Raw genomic sequence first — 20505 nt, 5'->3', positions numbered from 1 at the left:
CTGCAGAGACTCTCACTATGTTAACAACCTTGGGAGATGGTCCATGGATTTGCATGACTGCATATAATCATCATCTGGTGGCCAAAACAAATGATGATTTCAACATTAGACAAGTAATCAAAACCTTTCCAGTTTGGCAAGATCTAACAGAGCTGATTTTGTTTAAGCTGAGGCCTAGGAGAACACAAGGTTACTGGTGCACCCCAATGAGGAATCACCCACTTATGGGTGGGTGGCAATCAAGAACATGTTGGATAAGAGGTCATCAATTATAACCTGACCCAGCTGGATGAGAAAATGCATCCATCTAAATAGGTATTTAAATAGGAAGGGACAGAAAAGAAAGAGCCTTATTATAAGTCTACCTAGAAATGCTTAGCCTTAATACTTTGGGGGATAAATCACTTTCATTTTATTAATTTTTTTCTTCTTTGATTAATAGAATTTTTGAATTGAAACTATACATTAAAGATCATCTAGCCCAACTGCCCTGTCAATGAAGAAATCCATTTTATAAAAGCTAGCCTCTGCTTCAATAGGTTTCTTGACAAAGAGCAAACTGCACTATAAGTTGTACATCTTTTGCTTTCAATGACATCAGAATGACATCTTGACTAGCTCATGAATTAGATTTAAGTGAGGTAGGGCTGTGCAAAGTCATCAGGAAGGCAATAAATTAATACTCTACCCACTGTGCCATCTGGCTGCCTCCTACTTTTACCCATGGATCCCAGTAGTGGTGATGGTGGTGGTGGTGGTAGTAGTAGTAGTAGTAGTAGTAGTAGTAGTAGTAGTAGTAGTAGTAGTAGTAGTAGTAGTAGTAGTAGTAGTAGTAGTATTTATATGGGACTTTAAAGTTTTCAAAGTGCTTTTCATTTGTTAACCCATTTTCCATTAATGGGTATACAGAACATCTGTTTCTTTTGAGGGGATGTTTTAGATGGGATTTTTATTAAGGTATAAATTGAACTAGATATACTCTAAGGTCCTTTGCAACTCAGATTCAGATTCTATTAAATCCCAAGATCTCTTGTCTGTATGACACTCATACGATATATCCACTCATGATCCCATGAAGAGAATTTCCCAAAGATATTAAATGCTTTTCACTGACTGTTTTCCATGTGTAATCATAACCATCCACATTCAATACAGGCATGACATAGAAATCTAGATGATCCAGAAGCTTGGTGATTTTAGCTTGTTTTCCATAAAATTGGGTTGCCTAAAAAACAAAATAAGATGTGATGGATCTTTCAGTGAAAACACCATAATTACCTCATATATTTAAGTTTGTGGACTTTAATCCTTAAAAGTATATTCATTCTACAAAACAAGTGAAGTTTCAACCACAGGACAATGCTACTCCATTCTAGCAGGTGGTTCTATCATGGACACATGGTCCAGATAATTGGCACAAACTGAAAGTATGATTCGTTGCGTTAGTGACATTGGGAATTGGTCTAGCCATCCTGGAAAGCAATTTACAACTATTCCCATTACATTATTAAATTATGCCATAAACTTTTGAATCAATGATATAATTATTAGCTAGCTCAAAGAGATCAAGGAGTCAAAAGAAATATCCCTTAGATAACACAATATTTGTAGCAGCATTCTTCACAATAGCAAAAATATGTTCTTATGGGAAGTTATGATAACCACTTTGTGATGCATTTTCTAGCAATGTTTTATGAAAAATGGAGACTGGCTTAATCTTGATAATTCAAGCCAGTCATTTGCATTGATTAAAAAAAAATCTTTCTTAATGAATTTCTCAAGATAATGGCTTCATTTTTTTTCATTTCATTTAGTATGCATAAGTACATCCAAAGTCTAACAATATTAATTCTTAACTGATTCTTTCACCCTTTTCAGCATGGGGTAGGAAAGAAAATAAAACTGCCAAGACTGAATCATTGGAAACAAAATAAAGAACAAGGCTGGGATCATTCTTCCAAACACTAGAAGGATCTATATACTCACATAACCTATGAACCACAAGCAGAAAGCTGGAGACACCCATTCTCGGGCATGGATACCACAGTCAATCCATATAGCATTTTTTGATGTATTTTTATTTGTAGAAAGCTAAACAAAAAAAGAAAATTTGTAGTTAAATGGAACTGATGCTCTTCTAAGTGACAGTTGCATACTTCCTCATGGGGGATAAATAGAGGTAGAAAAAGAGGTTTATAGACTCTAATTATCTGATTTTTTAAAAATTTCCTGATGCTAAATTCTCAAAGGAATTTAGATTATTTCCTAAAGGATAATGGATAATTTCATGAAAAAAAAAGTTTTCATTTGCAATCTTTTTAAAATAGTATTTTACTTTTTCCAATTATTTATTTTTTTAAATTTTATATTTTCCAATTTTAAGTTCCAAATTTTTCTCCTCCTTTCCTCTTCTCTTCACCCCTAAAAAAAACAGCAAATATAGGTTACATATGGTATACAATAGGGCTTCTTAAACTTTTTCCACTTGTGATCCCTTTTTGCCAAAGAAATTTTTATACAATCCTGGATATACAAGTATATAAAACAAGTTTGGAAATGAAGAATTTTCTGATAATAAAGAAATTTATTTTAAAACAAATCTTTGGTATATATAATTTTGCCATTTATTAAAGATGAAAGCAAATTTAAAATGCTAATTAGATGGATGTGCTTGTTTATTTTTACATAAAAAATTAAATTTTGGCAGAATATTTGATATTGCAGGCATAGAACATTCACAAACCTTTTGCTGTAGCCAAATTTTTTACAACCCCCACATTCAATTACACTGTTCCATATGGGGTCGTGACACACAGTTTAAAAAGCTTTGGTATACAGTATAGATATCAATTATATATGCACACTCATGCAAAACATATTTCCATATCTGCCATATTGTGAAAGAAGAAACAGATTAAAAGGAAAAAACACAAAAAAATATAGAAAGTGAAAATAGTATGCTTCAATCTGCATTCAGACTCCATCAGTTCTTTCTCTGAGTATGGATAGCATTTTCCTTCACATCATTTGTAATGTTGCAAAAATGTAGGAGCCAGTTTTCAAATGAATATTTCTTTTATCAAAATTTTATAAAAGCTACAGGCTTAACCATAGAAGTTTACTGGATGAAAACATTTCTTCAGGGAGCTAATAAAATAAGGTCCAGCACATTGCCTCTTGATGATCTAACATAATCCAGGCATGGAATTCAGATAATTCTGGAGTAAAGCCTACAGACTCCTCAGAATCATATCTTTAAATACAGAAAAGAAAATACAAGTTACAAAGGAAAACAAAGTTATTTCAAAAAATCTTTTTACCTATATCAGTGTGCTTGCTGTCTTGGGGAGGAGGGGAGATAAAAAAACAAAGGAAGAAAAAAATTGGAACTCAAAAGCTTACAAAAATGAACGTTGAAAACCATCTTTACTTGTAATTGGAAAAATAATATACCACTAAAATAAAAAAGTTAATATCTTTAAAAGTTCTGGCCTCCAGAATTAAGAAACTTTTTTTAGAAGAGATTGTTCACATAATTATAAGAATAAGAGCTAATTTTACATAGTCTTTTAATGTTTGCAAAGTACTTAATAGATATTATCTTATTTGATCCACTCAACAATCTTATAAAGTCAGGTTTTGGTTATTGTCTTTCGTTGTTGAAGAGGACCAAAATAACTATTAGTCAAGTTATAAACATTAATTAAATGCCTCCTGTGTCCCAGGTACTCTGCTAAGTATTAAAAATAAGATATCTTTTCATCAAGGAGCTTACAATCTAATAGAGGAAGAGAAAAGGAGGGATAAGGACCCACATGCACAAAAATGTTTGTAGCAACTCTTTTTGTGGTGGCAAAGAATTAGAAAATGAGTAGATACCTATCTATTGGGGAATGGCTGAATAAGCTATAGTACCTGAAAATAATGGGATATTTTTATTCTATAAAAAAAATGACGAACAAACTGATTTTAGAAAGACCTGGAAAGATTTACATAAACTAATGTTGAGCAAAACAAGCAGGACCAGGAATACATTGCACACAATAACGTCAAGAATGTGCAGTGATCATCTGGGAAAGACTTGGTTCTTCTCAGCAGTTCAATGATCCAAGACCATCCCAATAGACTTTGGATGGAAAATGCCATCTGCATCCAAAGAAAGAACTATGGAGACCGAATGTAAATCAATACATGCTATGTTCACCTTTTTTTCTATTTTTTCTTATGTTTTTTTCCCTTTTGTTCTGATTTATCTCATGATTCCTAAATGATTCATAAAGAAATGTGTATTTTAAAAGTTAATATACATGTTTAACAAGGAAAAAAAATTTTAAAAAAGAATTAGGTGGGGGTAGGATTCTGGGAAGATGGAGGAGTAGGTCAGTAAATTTCAAGCTCTCCAGATTTCCCCCACAAACAGAACAAATTTGTACCTCAGGATGAACACAGACTAGTGAAAAATCAAGATGTGGGGCAGAACAGGGGTCCTCCTGGTACAACCCAAGAAGACTGGCAAGACTCCAGGTCAGAATTAACCAATGTGAAGTGCAAACACCTCTCTGCTAGCTTGGCAGAATCACCAAGTGGGGACCCTTAGGACAAGCTGGATGTGGCTGGATCCTCAGCAGGAACCATAGAGACTTTTACCTCCCAGACTGTGGAGTGGGGTCTGAGTCCTGAAAAACTGAGGGAATCTTGATTGATTAGGAACGACAGGCCCAGTAGTGCTGCTGAGCGATAGTCTTGGGTGAGTATGAGTCAGCATACCCCGAGTGCAGTGGGGTAGGGACACTGCAAGCTTCAGACACTTGAAGGAATGTGGTTTGGGGTTCCAGGTCAGAGAAGAGAGCAGAAGTGAAGCTAGAGGTACCATTCTCCCACCCCATGATTAGAGGTACTTATACTAATACCTCTCATTAAAAACAAATGAATTGTCGAAGAAGAAAGAACTCAACCATAGAAACTTACTGTGGCAATAAGGAAGAGCGGGTTTCATCTTCAAAAGAGGACACAGAAATACAAAAAGGTTTTCTACCCTAAAGAATAATGTTAAATGGCTCTTCCCCAGAAAGAATTTATAGAAGAACTCAAAAAATTTTTAAAATAAAAAAAACCATCCAAGAAAAACAAGAAGATTTTGGGGAAAAAAAGCATACTACAAACCAATTAGAAAAGGAAATAGTCTTAAATTCAAATTCAAAAATAATTCTTTAAAAATTAGAATTGAGCAAGGGGAAGGCAGTGAAGCTATCAGACGAGAAATAACAAAACAAAATATAAAAAATAAAAAATTGAACAGAATGTAAAACATCTTATAAGAAAAATAACAGATATGGAGAACAGATCAAAAAGAGAAAATATAAGGATAACTGGAAAGGTGTGACCAAGAAAAGAACCTTGACACAATAACGCAAAAAATAATCCAAGAAAATTATTCAGAAGTGATAGAACATGTGGAAAAAGTAGAAATAGAAAAAAATCCGCTGATCACCACCTCAAAGAGATCCTTTGTGGAAAACACATAAGAATATTATTGCCAAATTTAAAAATCTCCAGATGAAAGAGAAAATTTTGCAAAAAACAAGGAAAAAAAATAATTCAAATATGCTGGAGCATTAGAATTATACAGGACTTATAAGCAGACACAATAAAAGACCATAAGTCCTAGAATCATATATAGCAGCCATCAAAAAAACCAAACAAAGCAACCAAAAATATCATATCCAGTAAAATTATCTATAATAGTGAATGGGGAAAAAAAAAAAGGACATTCAACAAACTTGCAGATTTTCAGGACTTTCTTTTAACCAAATCCAAATTCAATAGAAAATTTAACATATGAGTCAATATCAGAGATCAGTTTCAAGGGAACTTAACATGGACAAATTGGTTATATTTTTTACATATACCATATATTTAAGGTTGACATCAGCAATTTGGTAGCTCAAAAAGAAAGACTATTTGGTAGTCTTCAAAAGAAAGACTAGGGCAGAGTTAAGGTAAAAATAGTAATCATATTCTACAAATGTGCAGAGGAAGAATAGACACAGAGGCATTAGAGAGGGGAAGAGGGCTCATAGTTCTAAAAACCTACTCACATCAGGAATGGTGACTTGCCTAGGGTCACACAGCCAGAAAGTGTTAAGTGTCTTAGGCTTCATTTGAACTCAGGTTCCTGACTTCAGGGCTGGTGCGCTATCTCTGCGCCACCTAGTTGCCCAATAGATGAAATTTTTAAAAACTAAGCAGGGAAACTACATTTTGCTAAAAGGCACCATAATGTAGTAATATCAATACTAAAAGTAGGTCCAAAATAGCATAACATCCAGATTCTTTTTTTTTAAAAAGTTAAATGAGTTATAGGAGGAAGTAGACAGTAAAATATGCCAGTGGAAGAGAGTCTCAAATTTCCCTTCTCAGAACTACATAAATCTAAACAAAAAATAAAGAAGTTAAAGAGAGAATAGAATTTTAGAAAAGTTAGATATGATAGACCTGTAGAGAAAACTGAATAGAAAGAAATAAATCTTTTTCTCAGCTGTACATGGCAAGTGCACAAAAATTGACTATGTATTAGGACATAAAAACTTCACAGCCAAATGCTTCAAAGGAGAAATATTGAATTTGTCCTTTTCAAATAACATGCAGTAATATTACTTTCAATAAAGGTCTATAGAAACATAGATTAAAAATTAAATAACCTAATCCTAAAAAATGAATGGGTCAAAGAACAAGTCATAGAAACAATAAGAAATGTCATTAAAGAGAATGACAATGAGAAAACATACCAATATTTATAGAATAGAGACAAAGTAGGAATTAGGGGAAATTTTATATCTCTAAATATGGACATCAATAAAAGAGGGAAAGAGCAGAATTGGCCATGTAACAAAAAAACACAATAGAAAAAGGACAAATAGAAAATTACCAGTTAAACAACAAATTAAAAATCCCGAAAATCAAAGGAGTGATTGAAAATTGAAAGTAAGAGAATCATTGAACTAATAAATAAAACTAGAAGATAGTTTCATTTTAAAAAATAGATAAATCATTGGTTATCTTGACTTTAAAAAAGAAGAAAACCAAATTAACAATATCAAAAATGATGAATTCACCATCAATAAAAATGAAATTCAAGCAATTATGGGGCAATTTTGCCCAATTTTATTCCAATTAATCAAGTAATCTAAATGAAATGAATGGATATTTGCAAAAATATAAATTGGCTAGATTAACAAAGGAAGAAATAGAATATTTAAATAACCCTGTTTTAGAAAAAGAAATTGAACAAGTCATCAACGAGTTCCCTAAGAAAAAGTCCCCAAGTTCAGATGGATTCACAAATTAATTCTACCAAACATTTAAAGAATAATTAATTCCAATACTATATGAACTATTGGAAGAACAGATAAAGGAGTCCTACCAATTTTTTAATGACACAAATATGTACTAATACCTCTATCCAAAAGAGCAAAAACAGAGAAATTTCCTTAACGAATTTTTATGCAAATAAATAAATAAAAGACTGACAAGGAAATCATAGTAATATATCACAAAGATCATACACTATGATCAGGTGGGATTTAAACCAGGAATGAAAGGCTGGTTCAATATTATAAAACAATCATCACAATTGACCTTGTCAATAACAAAACCAACAGAAATCATATGATTACCTCAATACATGTGGAAAAAGCTTTTGACACATTATAATACTCATTCCTATTTAAAAAAAAAAAACCACTAAAACCATAGAAATTGATGGAGCTTCCTTAAAATGATAAGTAGTCTCTATTCAAAACCATTAGCAACAATTATCTATAATGGGAATAAGCTATAAGTCTTCCCAATAAGATCCAGAGTGAAGCAAGTTTGCCCATCATTTCCATTATTATACAATATTGTACTAGAAATGCTAACTTTAACAATAACAAAAGAAAAAATTGCAGGAATTAGACCAGGCAATGAGAAAACAAAATTATCACTCTTTGAAGATGATATGATGGAAAACTTGGAAAATCTTAGAGAAACAACTAAAAAACTAATTGAAATAATTAACAACTTTAACAAAGGTGTAGATCCAAAGGATTTAGAATGAAAATTGCTATGTACCTCCAGAGGAAAAACTGATGTAATCTGAATGCAGAAAAAAGCGGGGTTTTTTTGCTTTCTTTATTTTTCTTGGGGTTTTTTTGGTCTGTGTTTTCCCACCACATTACTAATATGGAAATTGTTTTACATGACTGCATATATATAACCTACATGAAATTGCTTGACTTCTCATCGAGGGGAGATGCCACCAAGAGAGAGAATTTAGAACTCAAAATTTTAACATTGTTAAATTGTTTTTACATATAATTGTTTTTGTTTAAAAATGTTTTTACATATAATCGGAGTTGTTAAAATTGCTTTCACAAATAATTGGAAAATATAATATTTTTTTAAAAATTTTACACACATGTTATTTCCTCCAATGGACTGTAAGTTTCTTGAGTTCAGGGATTGTTTTATTTTTGTCTTTATATCCCAGTATTCAGTCTGCTTAAGGTCATGCATTCAATTTAATTCATCTAATATTTAGTTAGATCATTTAAATGTAAGTTTTAAAAGAAGGACTCAGACAGCCATTTTCATTATATAGGGTTGAAATTTTATTAAACAAAATTCCTGCTCACTCAGTTTAGGAGCAGTATTAAAGTGTAAACCTTGAAGAAGTCTGCAGTCTAACCTGAGATTATGTACATTATGAAATTATGTTCATAGACAGTTTGGGTAGAAAGATCAAAAGCTTCTAAGATTCATTCCAAGTGACATAACTGTAGGCTCCTCAGATTTGTTTTGGACATCCAAAAGCATTTTGAATAGACTGTTGCCTTACAAGTCTGTCTTATCTCCTCTTCCTTTACAAATGAAAACTCTACACTAACAGAATGTTAAGGGGATAATTAACTGCTTTTCATGACGACTTTTGGATAAAATGGAAGAAAACCTGTAAAGGAAGGACAGAATTTCCCCAAACTATCTTGTATTCATTTTGTATGGCTTCCATATATGTTTATATGTGCACATTTTATCTGCCCATTAAAATATAAATTCTTTGAGGGCAAGATCTTATCTCTAATTTTTAGCCCAATATCTGGAATGAATTAACACTTAAATACTTGTTGGTTGACTATTTGTTTGATTGAAGGAAATGAATTTTTAAACTGAGAGCCATTTGTTATTGTCATCACCTTCCCTTCCCCCCAATACCTCCTTTCCTATGCACAGCCAAAAATGCAGAGCAATTAATTTTTAAAAGGTTACCTTCAAAACATAAAGTGGTCTCTTCTCAAATGAGGATCCAATGTGTATTTTTTCAAGCATATCAGCATGTATCTCAGTTATAGCATCTATCCAAAAATAAATCTGCCAAAATAGAAATGAGCAATTAGCTAATAAAGTTTCAAATTGCAAAGGCAATAGACAATACCATGTAATTTAGTGGGCCACAGGAAGAACATAGCTTCTTCAGCATAAGTAGAAAAATTCTAAAATCATTTTGCACAATGGGAAAAATATGGGTGTGAGGGGTGGGGAGGGTGGTTGTTGTTTTTTCCAAAGAAAAATAAAAACAAAGAACTGGGGAGAAAAAAGGTTGAACCAGAAATTGACAGTTGGAAATGACCTTAGATCATCTAGTTCAGTCTTCTCACTCTATATATTAAGAAACTGAACTCCTAAGAGGTGACATTTACTTGCTCAAAGTGACACAGCAACTAAATTTCAAGAGCAAGATTTAAAGCCAATTCCTCTGCCTCTATATCCATTGCTCTATCCACTATAAAAAAAAAAAAAAGGAAGAGAAAAATGGATTAGGGCTTATAAATATTGGGAAACTTGTGAACATTTTATAAAGATTTTTATAAGAAGAAAAAGTTATGAAAAGTATCTTCACAGAAAATCAAAACATTTGTGGAAGAAATCTGTGTCTACAATTCCTAAGTTCTTCCATATATATGACTTTCAAGGAAAATATTAGATTTTGAATTTATCTGTCATGAGTGAGGTGATTACACTAAATAATTTCTCCCTCAATAATTCTATAAAGAAGTGTCTTGAAGAAAGCATTTTGGGGTGATTGATAGTGTTTAGTCTAGTATGTTTAGTCTCATATGTCCTGCAGGAAACCCAATAACCCAGAAAGATAGGCTAAAATATCATTTCCCCACCAAAGAACTATTACCAGATCAGCGAAATAGCACAGTATCCTATGGGAATTCCAATAACATGGAGAGGTGTCAGTTGTAAAAATATGTCTCCAACCTTGGTTTAAGACCTCCCTCAGAGGTTAAGGGCCACTCTTGAATAGTCTTCAAAGCTCTGCCCTGATACAAATTCAGCTCTCTTTCGGAGGTAGGCTAAGGAGCTGAGTCAAGTCCTGGAGGGTTAAGTCTACTTTGAGATAAATTTAGAGGTTCAGATTGGTCTAAAATCTAAGGGTTCTTTAGGGAGTTTACCAAAACAGAAATAAATCTCCAGGGCAACTCTATAGCTCATCTGGCAAATAGAATACTATTGGGTATGTGATAGTGATGACCGAGTTCTAGTCTGTACCTCCCAAGCCTATATAGAGCAAAATCCTTAGCATTTGGAGACGTCCAGAACAGAGCAACTTTATAAATTGCATGATGTTATTATTTTTAGTTCTCTCCAGTATATGTCCAGTGCTCTTTATATAATATCTACTACACAACTGGCACTTAATAAATGTTTATTAAATTAAATCTAATTGAAAATATCTACCCTATTCAGGTGAAACATTAACTACAAGGCAAATACTAGAAATTCATTCTTTAAGGTTCTTCTGATATTCATATGAGTTGCAAGTAATCTAGGCAGAGGCTAAGCTTAATCAATTGACATTAAAGTGCCAGTTATTTAGCAATTCCCTTATTTGTTCTTTCCAAATTTGAGATTTTGAGGGCTACATGAAAGCATTGGTCATCCAGTTCTGAAAGGGTAGGACATTAAAACATTAACACAAACTTTGCTCACTTCTTTCTGCTTAGAAATGGTGTGAGTAACTAGATAGTAACATCAGAACCTACCTAGCTGCCCTAGAATCCAAGAGAACTCTTTAAAGAGATTTCTATTTGTTACATTCAATCTGAGTCAATCTGGAACCAAACAATGACCAAAAGGGGCTTGGACTAGGTAAAAGAAGAAATTCTTTGCCTCCAGTTGCTACCCAGCCTTAATCACTGAATGGTCAGATTCAGTCAAACTGAGATCTATTGAAGACCAAGGTCTCCCATTGCATTCAGAGCCATCTCTAATCTTCTTAATCTATATCTGGCCACTGGATCCAGGTGTCTCTGGAGGGGAAAGTGGAGCAGGTGACTTTGCCCAGTCCTCCCTCCCTCCAATTCATTTGCATGTCATGATATTACCCCTCCAATATCAGGTTCCTCTTCTAGAACGAAGGATAAACAAAAACAACAGGATCTTGATAAATATTTTCAGGACAAGCTTCCAAATATGGAAATGAGATTTCTTTCTTTCTTTTTTAGGCCTAGAAAAACCTTCTTATCTGCCAGTTCTAGGTACTGTTTAGGTCAAAGTAAAGTTTATTGGTTAATGCTCAGAAGAAATAATACCAAAATGTGAAGACAATTCTGATGTGTTTTCTCAGTACCAATGGATATTCTTCTCTCTGTAAGCCTCTTAGAAATGAGGGAAAATAATTCCACTACCCTTTAGAGTTCTTTTTAATCCTCTCTTCTTTCTTTTCTTTCTAGCCTTCCTCCTTGGCATTAGGATAATATCTTTCTTAAGATTATATTTCTGGGGGGAGGAGGAGGAGCATGAATGGAATATTTATTCAGTGCACCCCATTCCCCTAGCCATAACTAGTGTGGGACAAACAAGGTTTTGTCCCATACTTGGAGGGAGTGGCTTAGGAGTCCATAACTTGAGAAGATAGTCAATAGAAATAAAACCCTCCTGAATGTCCCAGCAAACACAGTATGAAAAAAAATACATTCAGGAATACATCTTCTTCATCTGCCTTCACCCAACCCATACCTGGAATAATGTATGTAATTGAGAGAACCAGTAAAACCAAATATTTAAACATCTTGGTACCTGGACACATAACTATGTTGGGGAGGAAAGTATCTGGCTGCTTCTTTCCAAGATGTGGGCTCTGGCTGGCTATCATTGCCCACTGGCTCTGACCCTCTGGAAAGCTTCCTTTCCATTTCATCCTAAGAAAAATCAGGGTGGGTCAGAGACCAGACCCAACTATACCCCTGCCAGGGCTACTCAGTAGTTAGCAATAGGAAGTACTCATCATAAAGTCTCATTCTGACATGCACATCAAAATCTGCTTTTCCTTCTGTCAGAACAGGAGGAGGAGATAGACGTTAGGATTTTACTTATAGAAGAGGGTGGTGAAGGGGGCAGACTCAGAAATGTGTGCAGAGATGGCATACTCCCTTCTGCCATTCTCCCTTTTCCTTCTTTCCCTTCCCCCCCACATACATGGCAAAGGTCACGTCACAAGCCTATTCAGCCTAGGTCCAATGAGCAAGAAGTCCCTTTGCATTCCTTGCCTAAAACAAACCTCATCTACATTCAGCACATTCCCAGGATTGTGCCTGTTTGTAGACAGGAATGATGATGATTGAGGTGATGGAGAGAAGTGTCAGGTATGTGGAGAAAGGTGTTGGATCAATTTTGTTCCCACTCCTACCATTTTGGGGTCCATATTAGTTATACCATTCTAATACCTAGTTAACAAGGCTAATTAAAATAAAAAGCACTCATTCTATGTTTCTTTAAAAAATTATATAAAATCCTTGTCTTAATTTTTTCTCCTTCCATTCATTTTCAACCCTTAGCAATTTGACTTTTACCCTCAGCACTTAAATAAAACTGTTCTCTCTAAGGTTTTGATATCTCAATGGTCTCTTAATTGTTCTTATTAAATCTTTCTCTCCCCTCTTCCTCTTCTTCTCCCTCTCTCTTTTTTTCTCCCTCTCCTTCTTCCTCTCCCTCTCTCTGTGTCTCTGTCTCTGTCTCTCAGTCTCTGTCTCTCTGTCTCTGTCTCTGTCTATCTCTCTCTGTCTCTGTCTTTGTCTCTCTGTCTCTGTCTCTCTCTGTGTGTCTCTGTCTTTCTCTGTGTCTCTGTCTCTGTCTCTCTGTCTGTCTCTCTCTCTGTATCTCTCTGTCTGTCTCTCTTTCTCTGTCTGTCTGTCTGTCTGTCTCTCTCTCTCTCTCTCTCTCTCTCTCTCTCTCTCTGTCTTCCTCTCTGTCTCTCTGTCTCTGTCTCTCTCTGTCTCTCTCTCTGTTTCTCTTTCTCTCTCTCTCTCTCTCTCTCTCTCTCTCTCTCTCTCTCTCTCTCTCTCTCTGGCAGTTGGGGTTAAAGGACTTGTCCAGAATCACATAGCTAATAAGTGTTAAGTGTTAAGAGATCAAATTTGAATTCAGGTCCTTCTAACTCCCAGACCAGTGTTCTAGGAACTATACCATCTAGTTGCCTTCTTGTTAAATCTAATCACCTTAACAAAAACATTGTAAAGAGAAAACAACTTTGAAAGATTTAAGAACTCTAATCAATACAATAGCGAACTATAATTCTAAAAGACTGGAAATATGATGATCCCCAAGTTGCAAATGAGACATATATTTCAGACATAGGCAATACAGGGCTTTGTTTTTTATAACTGCATATCTGATATAAGGTTTTTATATTTCTTTCTTTAAATCTGGAGATAACCATGAGGGAAGTAGAAAGAGCAATTTTTAAAAATATGAAAATAGAGTCATGGGGATATTTTTTAAAATGAATAAAAGAACAAAATGAAAATCAGTAGGAATAACAGAACAGCAAATCAGCTCTGAAAATAACACATTTCATTAGCACAGACTTTAAAAAGAAAAGTAATCTGGTCTGAGAACACAAATTCAGTTTTGAGTAAAAATCTCTTTTTCTGTTCTTCTTTGAATATGAAAATTTTCATCTTATTTGCTATTGGCTAATTTCAGAATTTTTTTTAAATCAAATCCTGAAAATAGGATTTGAAAATTCAGACCTTAAACAGATGTTTGGGAATTTAAGGTCAACATTGTTACTTTTGTTCTCAGTGTATTAATTTTTTTCATTTAATCTAATAAAAAATCTAATTTGATTTAATCTAATAAAAAAAGGTTTTTGTTTTTTAATTTTTTAAAAATTTGTCTTCTATCCCTCACACTAAGAAAATCTGATAGCTTCTTCTCAGCCTGTGCATCTTTTCCATTCTGTACCTTTTGACCACTGTTAATTCTTCACTCTCCAATATTTTTAAGCTTGGCTTTCAAGATAATGCTCATTCCTGCTTCTTCTTTCTGGCTGATCACTCCTTCTTCCATTCTGGCTAAATTCTCATCTATATCACACCCCAAATAGTGAATGTCTCTTAAGGTTCTGCCTCAGGACTCTAGTTGGGGCCTTTGGCATAGGCTGTAGTGCTCAAAGCTTCAGTTGCTTTGTAGAATGAGCTACCTTCCTTCTATCTCTCACAGGAATTAGTTCAGTTCTTAGAGAAGATCAGAGCCAGGGACCAATTCTTCTTCCTGCTGAGTGACCAATTAAGGCAATTGCTTCATCATCTCAAAGTTTTCCAGACTGAGTCAAATACAACCAGATGCTAGTCGTTCCCAACATACAACTAATGTTATATTGGCCAGAGGCAGGAAGGGCACTTCTGCCCATGGGCCTTGGGATGACCACCATACATATACCCTAAATGGGATCACAAAGAATCAAACATGACTGAAAATAACTGAACAAACACACACACACACACACACACACACACACACACACACACACACACATTTTATACTTTCAGTGTATTTCTTTCAAATTCCTATGAGGCAAAATCCTATGTGACATCTTTTACAACCCCTCCATTTTATTTGTGAGGAAATTAAGACTCTGAAAAGTATCTTTTTCCTCTTGCAATCTCATTGCTCAATCAACATGGCTATTGGCCTATGCTTTCCATTGTACTATATTGCCTCTAAAAGTATAAAATAAAATAAATATAAAAAATAAAAACAAAAATATAAAATAAAATAATTCACACTTATATGATGTTTATAAATCACTTCTTTCTTGACAATCTAGTGAAATAGGTTGTCCAAGTATTTTGACTATCTATTCACAGTTGAGTAAACTGAGGTTCAAAACGTCTAAATGCTTTGAATTCATGTCTTTTGACTTCAAAGATGGTATTATTTTCTCTAACCAATTTGCACGCTCCCACAAAAACTGCAAATTCTGTTATATGAATATAACCAAAAGATATGACATTATTTTAGCCCAAATACAGTTTTTATAAGGAAAATAAAATACATTGACACATAACATGCAAAATACAGGATGTTTTAAAAGTCTCTTAAACTTAAAGGTACTAAAGCTTAAAGTTGTAATAAGACTTTTGAAACATGCTATGTAGGTGACTAAAGAATTAGTGAAGAGTAACAATTTAAAATTATTTCCTTAATTTGCTGTTTTTTAGGATGAAATGGGTTATCAATTTCTCTCCAGAGCATTAACTCTAATCCAGTGTGAATAAGTGATGTTATTCCTTCCAATGACATTACCTGTATATACCTTTTCATTGAAAAGGCCATGTTTTATGTCTAGTCTTTCCCCTCCATGTAGCATTACCCCTAGAGTGCTGCTATTAATAGGCCTGCAACTGCTGCTGCTGTTCTGGAGGCAGCTGAATTTCAGTGATGGGAGAAGACATTCTGGCACAGCAGTTTGCAGGATTTAACTGTAGTCTTTCTGGATGAAAGATGCCAGAAATCTGAGTTGCTTCTATTTAATCAGGGTAGGTATGATTTTTTTTTCCCAGTAGTTCAGTGATTACAACAATAAATTATTGTTAGAGGAAATTGCTTTGCTTGATATAATGACTGTAGTATCACTTTATAGGAAAAAGTGAGACTTACTTCAGGTAGTGAATGATATCGTTGGTAGTATGATGAAGAGGACCGGGGACCAAATGTGTTATTGACATTTTGCTTGGAGGTGAATGTGTCATTGATGGTTTGCTTTTTAATAAGATCTTCAACATCTTCTACCAATATCCTGAGAAATTAAAAAAACCAAATTATTAGTTGGTTTCCAAAAAATTTTCTGTACCTAGGGAAGACAAAACAGTTGTATTTTTCCTAGAAAAGACTGACATATTGCCTAAGATTACTACCATCATTGCCACTACCACCTAACTAGGAATGAGTTATATTTAATTATTATTATTTTAATGGCAACATTTCAATATATATTGGTTTCCTTTGATCCTATGTATTTTATGTAGTAAAATATTATTCTAAGAAGGGTATCTATGTTTCAACAAACAGTAAAGGTACTTATTATACACAGAAAAAATTCAAAATCCCTCTTCTCTGTGGTAGGATTTGACAGTCATTTAAAATCTGACAGTCACTCTCCACCAAAATTATTCCTTCCCATAAAGACATTCTGTATGTAAGTAAGGGTCTTTTTATGAGGCATACATTGCAACTGGATTAACATTATTACCATGACCACCATTTTCAAACAACACAAAGCAGAATCCCAAGGAAATATATCAAGACCAGTTGAAGTCTGATGAGAGAGGGAGGCTCCTGATGGGACGTTTTTGGAGCACTGAGCTAGCCATTCTGGGAAAGGGATGAGGGCATTAGGCATCTGGATAAAGATTGGAGGAGGGGAGAGAATGATGTCAAATGAGATTAAGGGGACACAAAGAAAAATCTGAAGAGGCTCCATGACAAATTTCATCAGTCACATGACTATGTCTAGGACAGTACTTTCAAGAAAATTGATTAATTTTAAATTAAGGCACAGTGACAGAATAAAACTCAAATCCTTTCAGTCCTTGATTTTTTTTTTAAAAGTACACACTGAGGTGAAAAGAAACTCTGTCTCCTCAGTTTTAACTTAGAATCTTAAAATGTCTAACCAGAAGGAGCCTTAGAGATCAGCTAATTTGAATATCCTCCTTTTTCAGGTGAGGATCTGAAATGTAGAAAAGTTAAGTGACTTTCCCACCCAAAGTTTCACGGTAGAATAAACATGTAAGATGGGAATTTGATATGGTGCTTCTCCTTTTCCAACAAGCAATGGTGATCTTACCTGAATATGATTTGATTCTGGTTTAAAAAGGTTTTCACTCTGTCCACATAAGAATCATTGACATAGAAATGGACTTCTTCTGACTTTTTAATGAACTCCACATCATCTGGCTTCCAGAGAACAACCTACATTTTTCAATAGCAAAAGATAAACACATACTTTATTACTCTTCAATAGATGGAAACAAGATCATAAGTTAACAGGTGTCCCCAAGATACTAAAACAGTAACCATGTGAAGCCCTACTATGAGTCGATTTTTTGTCACTAGACAAACTTGTTGCATTGTTGCCACTGACACTTGATTCTTTGTCTTGTCACTTCAATATGTATTGAGGCTTGATCTTGCTATCTTGGGTCTCCTCCATCCTAGACTAAGCTGCAGCACATGTGAATAGTCTCCCTCTTCCAATGGAATAAAGAAGTCTTTTTGCTAATAACCTCCGTGAACTTTTTGGTGTTTTATTTTATTCTTCAGAATTAACAATTGGCATAAAACTTTTTGTTATAACCTCTGTGAGCTCTTTGGTAATTTATTTTTCAGAGTTTATTTAATATCTCAGAACAAATCCCTGCTTGTTCTACCCTACTTATGACTCTGCAAGATATCTTCAGTCAACATCCAAATATGATTCTTGGTGAAATGATGAAAAAAAAAGTTAAATAAAGAGAGAGGATAAATTTTTAATTTATAAAGGGTTTATAAATATGGGGGTAGAGTTATTTCACCCTAATCATTTTGATGAGCTAACCAGGATATAAATCTTTGTTTAGACATCTGGGTGTCCGTATCTCTCTCTCTTTAGAGACATGGCCATTGGTAGCAGGTAAAGAGAACTAAAAATAGTCTCTGATTAAGTCTCGTTGATTGGACCTGATCTCAAGATCAAGTATTCTTTGATTTTAAAATAGAAGGGTCTTCAGAGTCACTTCTCCAGTCTAATCATCTTCTTTTACACATGAGAAAACTGAGGACCAGAGAGAATAGGGTTACACAGATAATAAGTGAGAAAGACAAGACTCAGCCTGAAATTCTCTGACAAAAGTCAGAGGTCTTTCTACCAACTTGCATTACTTTGTTTCTCTTGGATTGATAAACTTTGTCTGAGGAACCAGACTCTCTGCTGATTTATAATAGAGTGGATAAACTGTTTTTTGGTTTCTTTAGAATTTTTCATTCAAAAAAATGTTTATATCTTGATTTTATATTACCTCTCTTTCATAATATATCATTTCCTTCCAAGGAACCATCCTTTGTAACACATAGTAAAAAAAAAAATAGTTCATTAAAAGAAACTACCACACTGACCAAATCCAATATCATACACATTATACTTCATTCATAGTCTCTCCATGTCTAACTTTCTGCAAAGAAGGAAGGGATATCTCTTCCGAAAGTCCTAGTTTGGTCTTAATAATTTCACAGGCTTTAGTTTCACCTGATATGTTGTCCTTTCCATTAATATTGTTGGGTCATTGTATATATCATTTTCCTGGTTCTGTTTACTTCACTTAGCATCAGTGCATTTAAATTTTCTCATGCAACTTTGTATTCATCATATTACTTTTTCTCATTCATGTCACATGTTCACATGCTACAAGTCCTTTAGCCATTCTCAGATCACTGAACATTTACTTTGTTTCCATTTCTTTGCTATTGTAAGAAGCAGTCGGGAGTAGTGGAGATAAGAGTTGACCATGGAGCCAGAAAAACTTGGCTTGGATTTACAGTCCTGCCTCTGACATACATTGTCTGTGTGAGATTGAACAAGTTACCCAACTTTTTAGTGCTTTAGATTAGTCTCTAAGAGATTTCTCCAAATTGCAGAGGAGGTTTTAAATTTTAACTAGTAAATTTCCTTGCTAATGAGTTCCCAAGCCAGAGAAAGTCCGGGTCAAATCACTTCCCTATATTTACTACTACACAAAAAAAAAAAAAATGTTGCTATAAATATTTTAATGTATATGGAAACTTTCTTTTCATCATAGATCTTTTTTAAATCATTTTTTAAAGGACAGAACAGGGTTTAGCCGAGAGAACCTTGCTTCTGGAGTGGAGTACTAATCTATGCATGGACACAATTTTGCCCCCATATAATTGTTAAAGGATGATTTAGGCAGAAACATGGGGATTTTATCTACCTGAGAGGAAAGAACTTGGAGAACATGTTTCCTACTTTTCATACATCCCAAATTCTTGTTAGAAGAAGGAAATTTTCTTCTAGTCAGCATGATCTGGAATCAAGCCTTTTCAATATACAGAGGGGGTTCCTGAGTGATGTATCTCCTGGGAAAAAGAAGTGATTCACTCACCTATTTCTTACAGCAATAAAGAACTAAAATCACAAATGGGGCATCTTTTCCCTGGTTATGTGAGTGCTTTGGACAGTGACAGTCTGATGACATCTCTCTGAAGGCCTGAATTCCAACTCAATGCAAAATAGTGAATCTGATGTGAATGGCAATATGTAATAAAATTTTCTTTTATCCTTTACAAGCAAACATATCAAGGGAATGTGAAAAGAATTATAGGGAATGGGCCTGTGATTTCATGACAATAACAATATCCTAAGGAAGATCTATCAAAATATCTTCTCTGTAACTTATAGTCCTGGAGAATTTTCCAGAGCATTGACTTACCCAGGATCACACAGATAATATCAGTCTCAGGCAGAAGTGGGAAAAGTTAAGTGTAAATACACAAAATATTATATAGGGAAAAACACTAAATATGAAGCTTGTCAAAAACAATTAATATAAGGGTATTGTGAGCAAAATTACCTCAAGTGTCATTATCATGTCCTGGAGAGTTTTGATTTGTCTAGTTGTTCGAGGGAGAGCAGTCAAAACCTTTCCACTGAAAAGAAATAACAGGTTAAATAATATTAAAGGGGAATCATTGTCCCAGCAGTACCTGAAATCTAACATATTCAAAACTGAACTATCACCTTTCCCAAGGTAACTATTCTTCCTTCTATTCTCCTGCAGGTCTCCTAGTCATCTAGACTCAAAATTTGTTATCTATGATTTCTTCTTCTCCTTCCTTCCTCAAACCCAAACACTTATCTTCTCTTCATCACCCTGGTTCAGACCCTCCTTACATTTCATCTGGACTATGATAATAGTCTCCTAATAGATCTTTCACTTGTCCTCTTTAGTCCTTCTTCAATCATATATACTTTTTAAAAAATATGTTTATTTATTTGCAAAGCTTATGCATGGGTAATTTTTCTAGCACTGACCCTTGCAAAACCTTTTATTTCAATTTTTCCCCATTTTCCCCCCACCCCATCCCCTAGCTGGCAGGTAGTCCAATACATGTTACATA

General features: G+C 34.2%; 1 protein-coding gene across 1 annotated transcript in view; it reads right to left on the bottom strand.

The window, feature by feature from the left end:
• Positions 1 to 20105, bottom strand: part of CPB2 (carboxypeptidase B2) — a 36473-nt gene extending 16368 nt beyond the window's left edge. The window contains exons 1-6 of the mRNA XM_051990524.1: positions 19959 to 20105; positions 17180 to 17304; positions 15991 to 16129; positions 9307 to 9408; positions 1987 to 2091; positions 1115 to 1225 (exon numbers count right to left, since the gene is read on the bottom strand). Of these exons, the coding sequence (XP_051846484.1) occupies positions 1115 to 1225; positions 1987 to 2091; positions 9307 to 9408; positions 15991 to 16129; positions 17180 to 17304; positions 19959 to 20105 (729 nt within the window). The remainder of the gene's footprint in view (positions 1 to 1114; positions 1226 to 1986; positions 2092 to 9306; positions 9409 to 15990; positions 16130 to 17179; positions 17305 to 19958) is intronic.
• Between the last annotated feature and the right edge of the window lie 400 nt (positions 20106 to 20505).

This window comes from Antechinus flavipes, chromosome 3, assembly GCF_016432865.1.
Source record: "Antechinus flavipes isolate AdamAnt ecotype Samford, QLD, Australia chromosome 3, AdamAnt_v2, whole genome shotgun sequence".
Classification (NCBI taxonomy): domain Eukaryota; kingdom Metazoa; phylum Chordata; class Mammalia; order Dasyuromorphia; family Dasyuridae; genus Antechinus; species Antechinus flavipes.
This window is presented reverse-complemented; position numbering and strand designations above follow the sequence as displayed.